At 47.7% G+C, this 18851-nt stretch overlaps 1 protein-coding gene across 1 annotated transcript; it reads right to left on the reverse strand.

The window, feature by feature from the left end:
• Positions 1-3265: 3265 nt before the first annotated feature.
• GTPBP8 (GTP binding protein 8 (putative)) lies at positions 3266-13313 on the reverse strand. Its single transcript, XM_019548814.1, is given in 7 exon segments — positions 3266-3351; positions 3353-3444; positions 6259-6358; positions 6726-6856; positions 8753-8905; positions 10986-11357; positions 13235-13313. Coding segments are annotated over 6 exon segments (852 nt in total). The 5' UTR covers positions 11319-11357; positions 13235-13313; the 3' UTR covers positions 3266-3308.
• Positions 13314-18851: the final 5538 nt, after the last annotated feature.

Here is an 18851-nt window from a genome sequence, read left to right on the forward strand (position 1 = left end):
CGCCATGATTTCGTACGGAACCAAAATCGGGGCCCTACCCCTTCCCTTTGTCCCTTCCATGGGCGTTTCCGCTTACGCCCACCAGACTTCCAGCCTATGCAGCCCCGCGCGGCCATTTTGCCGTACGGACGCCGGCTCGAAATCTTCCCACCCCTGTCATTTGTCCCAGCTGTGGGAGGCTTCCGTTGACTCCCACGGAACTTCCGGTTTCTGCTGGCGAGCGCCCCCATTTCGGTGTACGGTTTGTCGGACAGCGGAGCAGTCTCAAGGCTGGGCCGGGCCGGGGCGGCGGGGGAATGTCACCGCACGCATGCGCTGACAGACACGTGCTTTTTCGTTTTTTTAAATTTAATTTTAGAACGTTTTAAACATAATTTTTAATCTTAATTTTTTAACTTTTAAAAATTAATTTTAAACAAAATACTTTATAATTTTAAAAAATAAAATGTTTAAAAATTAGATTATATATTTGCTGTACTCGTGCTGTGCCTCTTAAAAAGAGAGGCCGAATCTCATGGGTTGGGAACTATCAACCTCTGCAGCTTTCCCCACCCACGTAGCACCTGTTGTTGGCCTATGTTGAGGTCCCCTCAGCTTCACTTGTACCCCACTGTGTCAAACCGCAGTTTTACAGCTCCATGTTAGACAAGAGCCCATGAGAAACTACAAGTGAAAAACAAGGTGTTCAGGCTTGACTGGGAAAGAACCTGAAAATCTATTTGAACATGCCAAACCAGTCTTCTGCCTTTCCCTGCTTCCCTTTGCCCAGCCCAAGGAGGGATGAGGGAAGGAGAGGAGAACTCACAACACACTGCTTGGAAGAGACCTAATCCTCTGGGGATCATTTCTAGGTGCTGCAGGCCTGCTGTCCTATGTGAACCTTAGCCCAAGAACATTTTTTCTCCCTCTCAAGTTGGGCTTGTGAGCTGTGGTACTACTTGCCACCTTTTTCATGCAGTTATTTTTGACTCTTAGGATTTTTAGGCAAGGGTTATACTAGTTGAGAAACTTGTTACTTTCCTGCAGGGCCTCAGTTTGATCATCTCCTGAGGGGAAGTTCTTGGGGCTTGCCTGCATTCATCTACTGCAGTGACGCTCAAGCAGGGTGCTGTAGCACACTGGGGTGCCTGGGGATCCTTTTCCGGGTGCCACACAATGTTAGCACTGCCAGAGGTGCAGACATGCTGCACAAGATCGACCAGAGATTCCCGCCAGGAATCCAGAGTGCCCAAACCGTTCTGCCCTGTTGTGGCCTCTGAGTTCCTTGCAGCAGAAACTGCTGTGTTATTTTGATGTAGCCAAAAATAAGTGACAACTAAGAGCTGGCATATTCTGAGGGGAGCCCTTGGTCTAAGGAGGTTGAGAACCACTGTTCTACTGGCAAGAGGTCCACTCTCCCAGTCAGGATTAGTTTAACAGTTGTTAAGTATGTTCTGAGTAACATATCACTGCTCTGAATTCAAGCTTATTCTTTAAGAAGTTGAAGAGGAAGAGAAAAAAGGTGCAGCCAAGCTGTAAGTACCAGAAAAATGCAAACTCTTGAGAATGGAGTCAGTGAACTCTCTCCCTCTTTCCACTTTGTGACCAGTATGTGACAAGCAATGAAGAATAAAATCTATTCTTCCCCAAATTCTGTCTCCCTCTAGTGTGTCACTACCTGTTTTTCAAGCTTTTTGGAAAGAAGAGAGGTCTCTGATAGTTTACAACATTACATATCTGTCTGGTAATGCTGTATTTTGCTGCTGCTAATACAGAAAGGCCCAGTTTTTCCCCCCCACAAAACTGACATCACAGTGGAAGTGAATAAACAAGTAGTAAAAATAACTCTCATATGCAAGCACAGCTATTAGCTAGTGTTTTGATGTTGGGACCAATAGCCAGAGGGCAGTACAAAGAATCCTAGAAAAGAGACAACTTAATGACTAGCACCTTGATAATGCTACATCTCAGACTATAACGTAGATGTAGGCCAGGGACTGGCAAAATGCAGCCCAGGGGCCAAATGCGGCCTGCCAGGCCATTCTATCTGGCCTGCAGGGCCCCTAAAAAATTTAGAAAATTAATATTTATCTGCCTTGGGCTGCCCGTCATGCAGCCCTTGATGGCTTGCTAAAACTCAGTAAGCGGCCCTCTGCCCAAAATAATTGCCCACTCCGATGTAGGCAGTCTTGGCTTTGATCTGCTTACTGCCTAATGGGATGCTCCCTAGGACTGACCTAAAAAATGTGTCTGATAGTCACCTACTCCTTGGCATGCCAACAGAGGGCCCTGTTAGCAATTAAAAACCTAGGATTCTGGACACAGTACACCCCAGCAAGATGAATAAGAAATCAAGTATTCCTTCAGGAGTCTGTGGACTGGGGATAGCTAGAGGCTGACCTGTTTTGTTACAGGTGTTTGAAGCAGGGCCGGTTCATTAGCTCCAGAAGAAGAATTGAGCCCAGGTTCTTGTCCAATGATTTATTATGCTCAGGGAAACTCCTGTATGTATAATTCCACAGGTGATCTGCAAGGTGGGTTAGAAGTATTCCATCTCTTACAAGTAAATCTTCTTATAAATGTTCAATTTTTTAAATATTTGAAACATTCAGCATTAAATTAATACTTTCAGTTTGGTGGGGACAAAAATCTTTATTAGAACTTCTCAGATTTCAGCCACTGAAACCATCTGTGAAATCTGTATACTTAACTGATGCCTACACCCGATATAAGCAGTTGGGTCCTGTCAACTCTTGTTGCAATCAGAATTAGGTGGATGGTTCTGAAAAACTGCTTTGTACTTACTTTTTTCTTGTCCTCACTAAATCAAGACCTGCATTCCTGTTCAACTTAGAACTAAATGGATTTATCAGAAGGTTTGAATTCCACGTGGTACCCTGATTTCCTCAGTAAAAGAGATCTAGAGAACAATGACTAATTGGAGGGGAAAAACACACTTACATGATGTTCTTGATCTAGCTAAGAAAGGAGGATGCTATGCTTAGGACTTAAATAGCTCAGGGTTTTGCTCACCTCCAGCTATAGCCATATATTCTAGAATGTATGCATTCACTTAAGACTTGATTCACATTCAAGACTGCCTTCATATGAAGGAAGGGAAGGAAATATAAACCGCTTATAAAATATGTTTATTATATTTTAATGATGTTAATAATGGTTAAAAATATGAAAAATAATCTGTTCTGGGAATAATTTAAACCAAAGATTCCACCTTTCTACACACTGAGTTTAAAAAAAAAAAAATCAAAATAATTCCAATATTCTATATTATTTACAAACTCATAAATCCAAAATCCAGTCGTAGGGCTTTAGTATCTTTTATGGTGGATAAGGGAGTACAACAGGATAGTTGTGTGTTGTCATCAGGTCTCTGTAATGGGTAGATTTCCTGTAACGTGTGCTATAAAACACCTCAGCAGGTGGATCCCAAAATACTCTATAGAACTGTGGAAACAAAGATTCAGAGAGTCAGGTTTCTAATTTTGCTCTTCTAACCTATGAATAAAAACTAAGTGTAAGATCTAGCTGTCCTAAAACATTTAAGAATATTAAAATCATAGTCCATACAATTCCCTTCCTTTTAAGCTCAGTTATACATAACTACCTCATGTGTCCTGGATAATTCAGGAAAAAATAAGAGTCACGTTTAAAATCTGAATTAACCTTTAAAATATTGTTTTTGTACATTTAAACAGACTTTCAAGTTATTTCCTTTTATAGCTTGAATTACTTTAATTTAAAATTTCTCATTCACTATTTCTAACATACAAATGTAAAAGTAAAGAATCAACATAAATATATTATAATTTAACATAGGACTACATAAGTATAATATAGCAAAGTGCCAAGTTTGTTGGAAAAGCTATATTTACTGAATACTTTTTAATAGTTACTAAACTATGAGAAGCAGCCTAGAAAGAAAGATTCAACACACACACAAAAAGATAATTTAGAGCAGGATTTTCTGACTGGTGACACAATCACCAATCTACCCTTCTCAGTGCTGCTCCAATCTCTTTGCCCTACACTGAAATAAGGATTTATTAATTCTTCCATTCATTAGTTAGTATGTGCAGAAACAACTGCTCAAAACTGAGCAATTGCTTATTGCTCAGTCTAAAATAGATTGACCCCATGTACTATGCGGCACTGCTCAGGCCACAGCTGGAGTACTGTGTCCAGTTCTGGGTGCTGCGCTGCACTTCAAGAGGGATGTGGACAGCATGGAGAGAGTCCAGAGGAGGGCCACCCGCATGATCAGGGGGCAGCAGGACAGGCCCTATGAGGAGAGGCTACAGGACCTGAACCTGTTCAGCCTCCACAAGAGAAGGCTGAGGGGGGATCTAGTGGCCTGTTACAAACTAGTCAGAGGGGACCAGCAGGCACTGGGGGAGTCCCTGTTCCCCCAAACACTACTAGGAGTGACTAGAAATAATGGTCACAAGCTGGCAGAGTGCAGATTCAGACTAGACATCAGGAGGTGCTATTTCAATGTCAGGGTGTCTAGGATCTGGAACCAACTTCCAAGAGAAGTGGTGCTGGCTCCTACCCTGGAGGTCTTTAAGACAAGGCTAGACAATCACCTTGCTGGGGTCATTTGACCCCAGTACTCTTTCCTGCCATGGCAGGGGGTCGGAATAGATGATCTGCTCAGGTCCCTTCTGACCCTAGAAACTATGATACTATAAGACAGATAAACAAGGGCATAGTGACTCCTGGAAAAAAACGGCACAGTATAAAAAATATACTCTGCAACTTGGGTTCCTGCAAGAGTGCCTGCAGAACATGACCAGTCTGCTATGGCAGCCTTTTTGTATGGGTATAAGTGACAACAGAAACACAGAACATTGGAGGGCATCCTAGGCCCTGGTATAGGTTTTCTGCATGATCATGTGCGATACAGTTTTATATTTGTATATTGAAAGCTGACTTGAAAAGACAGCACATTGGGGTCCTAGGTTTGTAACTTGCTCCACGTAAACAGAAGGTTTTTTGTTTTGTTTAACTGACACAGTCTGACCCCATAATGGGAAACTCAAGTTAGGTCCTTTCCATTTTATCTGTAAAATGTCCAATTCCATTCTCATTCACATCAGTGCTCTCTAGTTGGCTTCCCTCAGACAGTACAGATGTAACAGAGGGCAGGGTCTCAGCCTGATGTTCTATTAATGGTGGATCCAGAAGAAAAGCCTCTTCCTTTTCCCAGTCAAGTAGACTGATAGGCCAAGAGGAATACAAGTACGGACACTGAAGTTACAGCAACCACAGGCAGCAGTACAATTGAATACAGCAGCATTAATTTGTACTGGGCAGCCTGAGCACAGCTACTACCTTTCTTTTCCAAGAAGAAAGCTACAATCATCCCACAGTAGGTCCTAGTCAACTATGCCTTAGTCACCACCCCCTGCGCTGTCTGTCTGAGGAGTCAGGTGGTCTGAGACAAGCCTCCACATCACAAAACCCACTAGTATGTCTTTACTATGTCACAGTAGAAAGGCCAAAGGAGGTATGGGCCTTAGAAGGATGAAGTCTCACCTCCGTTCTACAGGTACCCTCCCCTGCACTGGTTCTGTGCATAACCAGGACTTCCATCTCTGAAACCACCCAACACCTTCCAGTTAGTTTCCTTTCTTTCAGGTGCTTAAATATAGCATAGAACAGAAGGTTACCTGACTGGGAAGAGCTGAGGAAAACATCCCTGAGTTCGTTGCTCTACAAAGTCCTGGATTGCCAGTACATTTTTTAGTAGCAGTCCCTTGGAAGCTTTGTCAATTTTTGTTAACACGAACTGGAGAAATCCATTGGGTGAAGATTTGGGGTAGGATGGAGAGGAAGAAAAAGAGAGAGAGTGAGAGACGAGAGAAATGTTATTGTGAGCCTGGAAACATTTACAAGATGCATCTTTCTCCCAGAGTTGTCCAACTGCCTTCTGTCTTATCTAATGGGCAAGGTAGTACATTAATGCTGAGTACTTGCCCTATGAACATCTGACCCTTTTCAGGTGTCTCATGCCAGACACCAAGAATTAATTCTATTTTGAAGATCTAGCCCTTAAAAAAAAAAAAAAAGCCGCTTTTCAGGCCTCATATATTATAATGGAAGGGATTTTTGCCATACAGGTCACCTTTAACTTGCTAGTAGACTTGTACTGCATGGGGTCATCTGGTTGGTCTGTTATGTTTTTTAGGCACAAGTCAGGGGCATTCTTTAAACAGGCCTTTATTCTGGGTTTGTGCTTCAGAGAAAGAATTAACTTACCACATAAGGGATCCCAAACTCTTCCAACATATCTATAGCAATGTTGTCTGCTTCCTGAATTCCTGTTACACCATCCACTAATAAGAATGTCCTCTTCAAGCTGCCAAAGGCACAAAGAGCTAAGTGGCAACATAGCAACGATGGTCTCAGTTCAGTAGCAATGAGAAGTGATTTCAGCCCCCGCACAGCCGTTCATATCCACTACAGTTCATCCCGAGAGGACTTGGTGCAGGCCATTACCTTAAATATTTCTTGGGGCTTTGATCTGCCCAGGCATAAGAGACTGATTTACACAATAGATCAAACTTTTCCCACTTCTGTTCAAAAACTGATCAGGGAGTCTAATGCACCTAATGCACCCCTTGATACATTTTAGTTTATGTTTCTCTCTGCCATCTAATATTTGCAAATATGTGCCTTGGAACTGCAGAAAGCAATACTACAACTGCATTTGGTAGCCCTCTTACTTCTTCCGTTCTTGTAGATAGGCTTCCACCATCTCAGTAAAGTCTTCTGGGGCTCGGTATCCGTAGCCAGGCATGTCCACCAATGTAAAACATTTCCCCACCTTGAAGAAATTAAGTTTCTTGGTGTGACCCTGGAGTGAGAGAACATTATTAAGTATTAGCCAAAGGCAGAGCAGATGATAGGATGATCTAAAAAGGTGTTTTACATTAAGCACATAAGCTGCACGTGGAGAAAATCAAGACAAGATTTGACAGGCCTAGAAGTTGGGAAAGTACGGGTTTTTTTGTTTTTGTTTTTTTTTTTGCATACAACAAGCACTTTTTCCCCACAATACAGCTGCTGGAAATTGGAGTGCACATTATACATGAAAAATACAGTAAGAACAAATTCTGTCATTTCCTAGACAAAAGCAAAAATAAAATCTGCAGCAATCCACAGGAAGCAAAACAATGAGTAGTCTTGGCTTCTGGTTGCTGCTACTCAATAAATCCCTATAAGGAAAGTTCTTTTTTCTCATTCTGCCTTTCAAAAACAAATGGCACATTTTATTCCAGGGCATGCTGTATGCAGGAAAATGCAGTATTTCAGATCTAATTACACTCAGCAGCAGCATAACGTAAGTGACCCCACTGTCTGGAAGAGGGAGGCACTTGTGAAAGCAAGGAACTGATTCAGGATTTAGTGGAAAAAATTCCCTTGGACTAACAGTAGATGAAACCAACTTAAGTTTGTCAAAGTGCAATTATGTAAATCTATGTAGTGATGATGATGTAGGTTTGGCCAGTAGGGACATGTGTACTGATTTATATTTCTGAGATTAAAAGTATTTTTTAAAGCTGAGTGAGTGGAGGGAGGCAGGCCAGATGCAATCTATAGCAGAAAACTTGTACAAACATTCCCATTCAACTGTGGAGAGCAGAAAGCTTCCCACAAAGAGCCAGAGTAAATCAGCTGTGCATGGGAGCAGGTCTCAGCTTTGGAGAAGAAAGTCTGGAATCTTCCAAATACCCCACGAGCTGGAAGCAAGACAAAGGTGTCAAGTACCTCCAGGCTGCCATCATATGAGTAACCTCCACCTGCCCTTTTCCAGCTCACATATGCAAATTTAAGTCAACAGAGATATGGAGCCATGGCCCTGAATCACCCATAACATGCAGCAAACTGGATGATGTTGAGGTTTGGAGTAAAAAAATGGGATGGAATTCAACGGAACAAAATGCATGACTATGCCATTGGGGACCAAGAACAAAAACTTCTTCTGTAAGCCGGGAGTTTATCAGTCTGAAACAACCAAGGAGAAGGACACAGTGCAGCCATAAATAAGGAAAATGCAATCCTAATTGAGAGAAATATCTCCAATACCAACAGAGAGGCAGTCATGCCATGTACAAGGCCCTGGTGAAGGCTTATCCTGAATTCTGTGTACAACACCAGTCATCAACCTTGAGCGTGCATGAGCTGGAAAAAGTGCAAGGATTGGCTGCTAAGAAGACCAGGTACATAGCGAGTCTGCTTGTGAAAGGAAACTAGAAAACTGTGGCTCCTTCAGCACAACAAAATGAGAAGGAACAGGATGTCTGGCAATAAATATACTGTAGGGCTAAACATCACAGAACAGAAGTAGTATTTAAGGTAGGGGGGAAAGCTGACACAAAACCAAGTGGGTAAAAACTGACTGCAAATAGATTTAGACTGAAAATTAGAAGGTGGCTTCTAACTCTCAGAGGGAGGAGGACTTAAGTCAGACTGTGCACCTGCCCTTCAGAAAGTGACTAAAAACACCTCTGTAGAGCTCTTGCATTCGTTTTGTTTCAAGAAACTCTACAACAAGCATGTTCTGCTTCCAGGATTTCATCCACTCCCAACATACTCTCCCTAAACTCTGAGGGCTCTTTCCATCTTATCCATTCATTACTTCACCAGAGATTCTGCTACTGTATTCTGTGCATTCTAGTGGATGCACAGTGGACCAGACACTAACTCACTCAGCCCAAAGCAAAGTTTGGCCCTCATTCTCCCAGCCCACCCGAATGGCACCAGCATCCAACTGAGATGGAGGGAATTCCAAAACGGCACCTACCGGAGTTTTTGATACTCTCACTTCAACTTCTGGAGCCAGAGAAAATAAAGCCTTTATTAAGCAGGATTTCCCAACGTTGCTTCGGCCCATAAAGCACACCTGGAGGGAGAGAAAAGGAGAGCATTGCAGCATTCTTCTCTCCCTTGCCCAGTACTTTCTATTGCAACAGGAGTGGCTCCTGCAGTTCTTAAAGCCTTGCCAGCCTGGGTGTGGGAAGAATGACTATATACTTCCAGCCTAAGCCTGGGCTCTGGATTCAATTCCCTACTCTGCCTGGAACTTCCTGTGTGACCCTGAAGAGGTCACTTGAGGAAGATCCTATTCCACCCATTGCATATCCCAATCTAAACATGATCTGCTGCTTAAGTACCTGGAATGCCTTTCTTTTTGCAACATACTTTCATCATAGCCTTAAGACTACGTCACAAAAAGCTGCAACAAGGAAGAACCACCCACCTTCTGCACTGATGGTTTTTCAGGACTTGAGCAGGATGGAACAGAATCACGTTTAACTCAGATGCCTTGGTTCTTCTCAGGGTGCCTAACAGATGAAACAGTATCTGGCCCTAAGTTTCCCAGTTTCACATCTGTAAAATGGGGATAAACAGTAGGGCTGTGCGAAGCTTCGGTTCCTGATTTGATTCAGTGGAGATTCATTAGACAAATCTCAGAATCCAGATTGAATCAGAGGACCCTCTAATCTCTTCAAATTGAACTGGAATCCTCCGAATCAATTTGGAGAGATTTAGACATAGACAAAGCTTTAAATGTTTTTTTCTACATAGCTCTAGGTAGCAGGTGGCTCATGAATGCTGTGATGGTGGGACAGATTGAGTGTCCCACAGGAGTGCAGGGGGCTCCCCAACACGCTCGGCAGTGAACCCAGAAGTGGATCATAAGCACTTCCAGTCCACTTCTGGGTTTGTTGGGGACTGTGCAGGGGGCCCCCTTTGTGCCTCCCCCCGACAGGCAACTGGTGCCTCTTGGGTCTGGGGGCCGATCGCTGAGCTGGGGGGGAGGTGCAGGGTGGCCCCCCAGTGCCCTCCCCAGCAGACCCAGAAGCGGACTGGAACTACTTCCAGTCCACTTCCAGGTTCACTGCTGAGCACACGGAGGGCCCCCCACCCCATGAGATGCTCCATCCTCCCCAGCATTGCAGCATTCACAAGCTGTGCCTGGTACCTCAAAGTATGTAGAAAAACCATTTACAGCTATGTCTAGATCGTAATAGCTGACTCCCAAATCAGCATCGAATCTTCAGATTCGGATTCAGCTGAATCAAATCACGGTCAGTGATCCGAATCAACAAATCAAATCGCTGTCCCTGATTCAGGCCAGATCCGAACTGAATAGGGCCTGCTTTGCACATCCCTAATAAATAGTTCTTTCCCTATCCTACAGAGGTGCTGCTGTAACATCATACACACCAGATCATGAGGTGCTCAGATGCTGTGGTGAGAGAGGCCAGACAAGTACCTCAGATAAACAATGGGTCTCATCCAAGCAGTCCCTGGATCTCTCTCATACATACGTACGTAAACACCTTCAGAAGAAGCCAAGAAAGGCACAGAACCTGATGCCTCAATGACACAGAAATTGCAAAAGTTGCCCTAACTGTGAGGGTTGATCATTTTGTTCCCTTCAGAAAGGTCCTGAAAGTTCTAGGACCCAGTGCGGGGAATGGGGATCTAGCATGGCGGATGGGAAGTCAACCCAGCTGGGCTGATTCCATTCCCTGCTGGATCTTGTGCTGGGGATGGAAAGTCAGCCCAGCTGGACTGACTTCCCATCCCCGGCCTATGGTCGAAACATTTCGACTTCTGAAATGTTTCAACTAGCCTCAGTTTTTTTGAGGCTATTTCAACGGCCTTTGTTTCATTCTGATTTTGCTGTTTCAACCTCAAAATTGCTTGAAACACTGTTGAAACGAGAAGGCCGGTGAAATTTTGCACAGCCCTACTTACTACAGACTTATGCTGGCAGGTCCCTTGGATTTTTGCAGAGGGCTGGGACTGCACTGAGACATTCTTCTTTGCCTCTGCCTAGCCAAGAAATTACCAAAACAAATGTAACTAGAGCCTAAGAATTCAAGGAAAGAAAAAAATGTTACACTGGGGGAACTTCCAAGTTTCTCCTGACAGTAGCGGTAGAAACAAGGCCTGCCTTTTAATGCCCTGACCTCAGGCTGTGACAGTAGTGGAACGTGATCCATGCGGATGGCAGAACTGAAATAATCAATCGCGTGGTCTTTTGAGGGTCTGAAAAGCAACTCTGCCCACTGGATGTAATCCAGGCTGGGGTTGAAGATCCGGAAGTTTTCAGTGTTCACACCGGACACAAGATATCTCTCCAGATCCTGGAGGGGGAAAGTCAGTTTAGTGAGTGTTTTATGATCCATCCGCAGTATGTTTGCAAATGAAGCTTTTTCTGGCAAGCTCTTCCAGGTTGCAGCATATCTCCGTAGCAGCCAGTTTGCCTCAAAAAGTTTCCTTGTCTTCTGCAGGTAGAACATCTCTGCATGCTCTGCTTTGACTCCCACAAGCTCATCAGCCTATAGGTAGCAGAAAATTACTAATGAGCACAATGAGGTAATTAGCCATGTTAGTTTGAACTCAAGCAGAAGGCAGGGTAGAGATACACCTTATAGACTAACTAAATCCACCTCTAAATCTCTGATACAGTTAGTGTATAACATGTATCCCTACCCTGCCTTCTGCCAATCTTTACCAAGTTACCCCACTATCTTAACCAAAGACAGATTCTTAAAGACTTGTCTGCACATAAAGTTATTTTTGAATAGCTGCCCATGTGGCCACTCGTACTGAAATAATGGCATGTTCATCTGGTTCTGCAGAAGCAGCTGCCATACTTTTAAATTCTCACCCTACATTAATTCAAATGCATGATTAATCCTAAAACCCTTCCAGTGTAGACAAGCCCTTGCTCAAGACTGGTGTCTCATGTTCAGAGCTCTAATCAGTGGAAAGCTTCAAAAAAAGAAAAACAAAAGGTCTGCCTGAAGAAAATGACCTATCAACTTCACATGATCAGGGCAGCCTAGTGACTATAGCCAGCAGCCCATGACATGATGCTGCTAGCACACCATCCACCTATCATGGACTCCTCAGCCTCCTTTACAGGTAGGTCATGCCACAGGAAGCCACTTTAACTGCTCTGCCATCACCACCCTGAAGGGGTCTGCAATGAGGGGTATAGTTGGGGAGAAGTAGGGCTAGAAGGGATCTCCAGACCGCCTTATCTAGTGCAACCCCTTGCCTGAGGCAAGATCATCCCTATCCAAGCCTTCCCATGCAACCATAATCCATGCTCTACATAAAACTACTGTCAACCCTGACACAACATAGACCTAACACCCCAACCTGCCACAGGTAAAGTAGAGGAACTGTGACAACCTGCTTCTATGAAATGCAGTCAATATATGCTCAACAGGTCACAGGTAGAGGGCCACGTACCCCAAGCTACAGAGAAAGGCAAACCCCTGCCCCCTCCCCCCCGTCTGTATTTGACCACGGGGTAGAGTTCCTTCCTGACCCCAGATATAGAGATTGGTCAGACCCTGAGTGAAGGGGCAAGATCCTCTAGCCAGAATCCTCCAACTTTGCTCTTAATAGAATTGGCACAACCCAGTTGAAGCTTTAAAACACCCACCAAACACATACAACAGAAAATACTTGCCTAATAATAAAGGGGAAGACTACTGGCATGCCAGGCACTGTGCAGCTAGAGAAAGAAAAACCCTGAGTCTGGCGGAGACTAGGCCAGGGGCTGTCACCCTTGTTAGACTTCAGCCTCCCCACTTGGAAAGTGCCAGCTCTTGGCTTCCACTTGTTTTCTTCTCCTTGACTAGGGAAAAACACAGGAGCTGCTCCTCTGGGGCACGGAGCCCACAGTGGGTCAGAACACTGTTGACACTGGGGGTTATTTGGAACCTTTGGGTTTACATGGCCTATCACAGGGCGACGCTGTGCGGGCGCTGCCACCCCTGGGAGAGGATCTTGGGAAACCCGGTTGTTACCAGCAACCTTCAGCTCCCTGACAAGGGTCCAAAGAGGATGGAGCTGGACTGCTCTCAGTGGTGACAGATCACAGAAGGAGCAATGGGCTCAAGTTGCAGCAAGGGAGGGTTGGGGTGGATAGTAGAAAGAACGCTCTCACTGGAAGAGGCTACCCAGACAGGCGGTGGGATCTCCTCCCCTGGAGGTTTGTAAGACCCGGGAAAACAAAGCCCTGTTAGGGTTGATACAGCTGGCGCAGGGCCTGCATGAGCCGCCCGCTGAAGGGCCTCCCAACCCTCCTTTGCTACGATGCGCTCCCGATGAAGCTCCAAGCACCGGGGACGCGCGAGCAGGGGGCTGAGCGGGGGCCTCCGCGCGTGCCCGACAGCGCGACCTCCCACCTAACACTCACCTCCACCCGCGGCCTCAGCTCCGCCCTCCCCCGCTTCACGTGCCCGGGGGGCGGTGTCTGGAGCCGGCGGTGGGCTCGGGCCTCGCCTCGCCCCGCCCCGCAGCAGCCGGGGCCGGGCTCCTCCTCGCGCCGGGCGGGCCTTGTACGCTGGCCGCAGCGGGGCGGCGGCTCTGCCCCATCCCCTCGATGCCGGCACCTTCCGCCTCAGCGCGGCCCTGGGCTCCCTCCGCTTTCCCTCTAGAGGGGGCAGAGCTGCGCCGGGCCTCGCCTCGGTTCTCTCCTCTTTTCTTTGGTGGGGGCGGAACCCTTTAAAAGCGGTTGCAGCTTCTGGGAACATTGGTGTGGGCTTGGGGAAGGGGAGGGGCTGCCTCCTATCTTGATGTTCCCACCAGCTCCTGCCTGCCCATGTTTTCCTAGCCCTTATCCAGTCATGTCTCAGCAGTTTCGCTGGGTGGTGTCCACTGGCTCCTCCAACTCGTTTGAGGGCCAGTGTGCCCTACTCAATGTTTCCCACCCCCAAGCACTTGTTATCAAGCTCTCACCCTCCCTGCCCTCCCTGCTATTGTTTCAAGTTGTCCCAAGAGCTCCGTTGATGCACACCTGATAGTCCCGTCCCCCCATCCTGTGGTTAGAGGAGGCTACAGTTCTTTCAGCTATGCCCATGATCTTCCCATGTATCATACCAGCCTGCCTCCCTCTGCACCCAGCCTGGACAGTGCACAGGGAAGGAGCAGCTTGTTCCCTTTGCTATCCTCTTTGTTCAGGGTGTGAGCCCCCACACTTGCTGCAGGCCACATATACCCCACTCTAGAGACGGAAGGTTTAATTTCCTGCTGAGCTTTTCCTTGGTGCTGGTCACTGGAGGATCCACGTGTTTCACAGACATGAAAGAACGTGTTCTTACCGCATTTTTCTGCGGCAGTGGGGGTATGAGCTCCATTGTGCAGATGGTGAGGCCTTGAAAATGTGAGAGGGGGTCTTCAGAAACAAAGGCACAGAAGAACCTGAATGTATTTGTGAAGTATGAATGCACAGGATGACTAGAGATGACTAGCGAGACGTGGCTATGATCCTTGGATGCAGCAGAGCTATCTTTGGCAGCAGTCGAGAACATCACTAACCTCATGCCAGATATTTGTACGAATTTTGTGATCCTAGGGTGTCACAGAGCTGTTTTCCATAGTGAGTTAGGAATTTTGACAGCAGCACAAAGGCTTCCAGATAGGTGCTTTTTAAGACACTTGCAGAAATAAGTACAGGGCTGTCAATCACAGTGGTGATTTCTCCAGCTCCTACTTTGCCCAGCCCTCCAGGGAGGCACGTGACTGGAGCCTTACAAACAGAACATGCAACCAGGCACGCTTCTAGGCCCAGCATGCAAGTTAGCACAGGAGTTCGCACAGGAGGGCAGGCAGAAGGGGTATGAGGCTCCAGGCAGGGAGCCTGCAGGGAATGGCCTGCACAGTAGTAGCCCAGACCACATGGTGGTTCTGGATGTGTTGCACCCTGAAGCTCCACCCTGCACCTGGACCCCCCTGCTCTGGTACTACCGGGGTCTTCACCCAAAGAGAGCCCATGTTTCCAGCCTCTACCTAAATGGAGCCTGCGGTCCCTGCCCCGACCTGGGCAGGACCCCTGCCCCAGCCTTCACTCAGATGGAGCCCCTGGCTTCCTGTGGAGGCTGCCTGGCACAGATGCAGGCAGCTGGGTCTGGGAGCACTGACAGCTCCCCTTGTGGGATGTGCTCAACAGTGGAGGCTCTGGAGTGCCAGATAAGGGAACACCAGGCAATGGTGCAATGGCTGCGAGCCACTAGAGATGCAGAACGATAACTGGACACCCACTTCCAGGTACTCCACTCAACAACTGACGATGCCTTGACAGAAATAGAGAGCCACCGTGAGGTCCAGTCAGGGGTTGCCTGGACATAGGTAGTCTCTGGCTGTAGGAGGCACTGCACCAGGGAAACCGTTCCCCTGGAGCTCCACAACCGTTTTGAACCCCTCACACTAGTTGAACCAGCCAAACTTCCAGCCCCAGCATATGAGAAAGGAGGGCCATGAGCAACTGTGCCCAGAACAAGACGCAGAGTAGCTGTGGTGGGCAATTCGCTCCTGAGGGGGACAGAGGGTGTAATCTGTCGCCTCGACCCTGTAGCCCATGAGGTTTGCTGCCTCCCTGTGACTTGTTTCCATGATGTGACTGAGAGGATCCCCAAACTCATCCAGCCCTCAGATCACAATCTCATGCTACTCATTCAGATGGGCACAAATGACATGGTGTGGAGCAATCCTGGCCAGGTCATGCATGATGACTACAGGGCTCTGCGGACTGGGCTCAATGGTCTAGGGGCTCAGGTACTTTTTTCCTCGATCCTCACAATCACAGGTCATGGGACCTGGAGGGATAGGTGCATTAGTGAGGTGAACAGAAAACTTTGGCAATGGTGCCATTGTGAGGGGCTTGGCTAAGATTGCTTGGGGACGGGCAGTCAATCAACAGTTCTAGTCCAGGTCATGCCAATCACAATAGTAACAGTTTAGTAGCCCAAGGGAACCCATTTTGAAGAGAGCCCAAGGAAAGGTCACATCCCTTCACATAAGAAAGCCTAAGGCTTCCCATGGCAGACTCAACTGCCTGTACACAAATGCCAGAAGCTTGGGTAACAAGCAAGAGGAGCTGGCCCTTCTCCTGACCAATAAATTTTATGACCTTGTAGGGACAACAGAGACTTGGTGGGACTCCTCCTATGACTGGTTGGTAGGTATAGAAGGCTATACCCTCTGCAGGAGAGATTGTGTTGGGAAGAGGGGTAGGAGTGTAGCTCTCTATGTCAAGGAGCAGTACACTTCCCTTCAAACTAAGTTCACTAACTATGGAGGGTGCCTTGAGACTCGCTGGGTTAAAATACGGGAGAGAGTATGGGGAAGGGGATATACTTGTAGGAGTCTGTTACAGAAGAATCAAGAAGATCTGGATCTCGAATTCAGTAGGGAACTGGCCAAGGCTGCATGTTCCCGATGTATGATCATCATGGGAGACTTCAACCCCCCTGACATCTTGTGGGAAGAGCACATGGCCACGTCTGATTGGTCATGAAACTTCCTCACCTGCACTGACGACCTGTATCTGATGCAAGAGGTCTGTGGGCCAACTAGGGGAGAGGCACTGCTAGATTTGGTTCTGGCCAAAGGGGTTGATCTGGTGAGTGACCTGAGGATTGAGGGCAAGCTTGGTGATAGCGACCATGATTTGATTACTTTCTCTGTCCAACACAGGGTGGGCAAATCCCTCAGTAAAACAGAAATCCTCAACTTTGGGAAGGTTGACTTCCACAACCAGGAGACTGGTCAGCCAGACACTAAGAGACCGTGGCCTTCTAGAAAGGGGAGTCCATGAGGAATGGTTGTTCCTAAAGAACTCAGTCCTCAAAGTGCAAGGGAAGTCCATCCTGTCCTGCAAGAAATGCAGTCAGAAGGCAGGGAAGCCCCCTTGGCTCAACAGGGAACTTCTGGGTCTCCTAAAACAAAAAAGAGAAGTCTACACCAGAGGGAAAACTGGAATCATCACCAAGGAGGACTACTTAGCACAAGCCCACACCTGTAGGGAATGGTCCAGAAAAGCCAAGGCAGCAATTGAACTCAGGCTAGCCATGGGAATCAAGGATAACAAAAAGTCCTTCTTCAAATACATGGGAAGTTGGAGGAAGAACAAAAGCAACATTGGCCCCCTGTGAGATCAAATGGGGCAGCTGACATCTGACACCCAAGAAAAAGCTGATTTCCTAAACCAGGGGTGGGCAAAATACAGCCCACAGGCCAGCTCTGGCCCACCAGGCCATTCTATCCCGCCCATGGGGACCCTAAAAAATGTAGAACATTTATATTTATCTGCCCCTAGTTCCTATCAAAGAAGACAGGAGACAGGGGTAGTAGGACCCAGGGTAAGCCCTGGCAGGCTCCTGCAACAGCAGGCCCTCCTCGTCCTTCCCCCCGCCCCAGCAGGGGAACAAGCCTGCTCAGAGCAGGGGAAAAGCAGCCTCCCCCACCTTGTGGCCAGTGCTTCCTGCTGCATCCGCTTACTGCCTGCACGGGGCTGTCCTGCCTCTCCACTGCATCACCACTGCCCTATGGGGCTGTGGTGGCAACGGAAAGCTGACACAGGTAGCCCTGCACGGCTCCAAGAGGCTTCAGCATGGGGCACTAGCTACGGGGAAGGGAAATGGCCGTTTTTCCCTCATGCTGAGCACCAGCTTGTTCCTCAGAAGTTGCTGCTCGGTGTGGAGGAAAGTGGACCCCTCACTCACCGCTGCCAAGCAGTGTTTGCTGCGGCCACCCACCCGGAGCCCACAACATGCTAGGCTGTGGTACAGCTGCTTCACTACCACCTGTGTGCTGCCCAGTGTGGCAACAGCAGAGCAACCACTGGGCAGCACAGAGGTGGCGGTGAAGCAGCTGCACCACAGCCTAGCAAGGCGTGGGCTCCGGGCAGGTGGCTGCAGCAAACACTGCCTGGAGGCAGTGAGCGGTGGGGCTGCTTTCTTTCATACTGAGCAGCAGCTTTTGCTGAGCTGCTGCTGCCATGCCTCAGCCCTGAAGGGCAAGCCCGGAGCTGGCATAGGGCCCAGGCTAGCAGCAGCAGCAGGAAATGAGCTGGTGCGTTGGGGGCGGGGGGGAAATGGCCGCTCCTTTTCCACGTGGCCAGCACCCCATGCTGAAGCTGCTTGGAGCCTGCACGGGGCTGCCTGTGCCTGCTCTCCATTGCCACCGCCCCGCTGACCCACAGGGTGGCAGTGATGTGGTGGAGAGGCAGGACAGCCCCTGCTGGCTGTGAGCGGCTGCCAGCTCCCCCCTCTCCCTGCTGTTGCAGCCCAGCCCGGCTCCCCAGACTCCAGCCAGCCCATGGCCTGTGCGCCAACTGCCCAGCTCTGGGCCCTACCAGTGCCGGCCCTAGGATGCTCTTGCTTGCTTCCTCTCCCCTCCAGCTGCTTTCCCCGCCTTCCTGCCTGGCCACTCTGCGCTACATGGCTCCCATACCCACATCCATGCCCACACACACATCCACACAAACCCCCATATGCAATCACTTCTGCATATACACTAAAAATGCCTACAAATCTGGACAAAGTATGTATTTTTAATTACATTAAAATATATTACTATGGGTGTTTTTAGTATGTAATTTGTTTTTCTTTCCCCTAAGATGGCAAACCCTCTTCTCCAAAGGAGTACTGTCAGGGGCAAAGGGAGAGATGTCCAGTGGCAAAGGTCAGAGGTTAGGGGCAGGACTTCCAGCCCCAAGATGGCCACCAGGGGGCAGGACACCTGCCATGCAGCACTCCACAGCTTGGCAAAACTTGGTAAGCGGCCCTCTGCTGGAAATAATTTCCTGCCCCTGCCCTAATGTCAATCAAATCTGTGAAATCCTTTGTGAGTGCTTTTGTGATGTGTGTCAGTGATTACAACATCATAGAGCAGAAGTGTGGTGCTGGTAAACTGTAGGAGTAGAAAGAGGTTTTCTTTTTCCAGTCAGAGATGAGAGATGAATGAAGATTTAGGAGGCCACCTGGAGGTTGCTGCTAATGCTCTGTGGTAACATAACTACCTTCTGGATAGTC

Source organism: Crocodylus porosus, unplaced genomic scaffold, assembly GCF_001723895.1.
Source record: "Crocodylus porosus isolate Cpor-Errol unplaced genomic scaffold, CroPor_comp1, whole genome shotgun sequence".
NCBI classification, from domain to species: Eukaryota; Metazoa; Chordata; order Crocodylia; family Crocodylidae; genus Crocodylus; species Crocodylus porosus.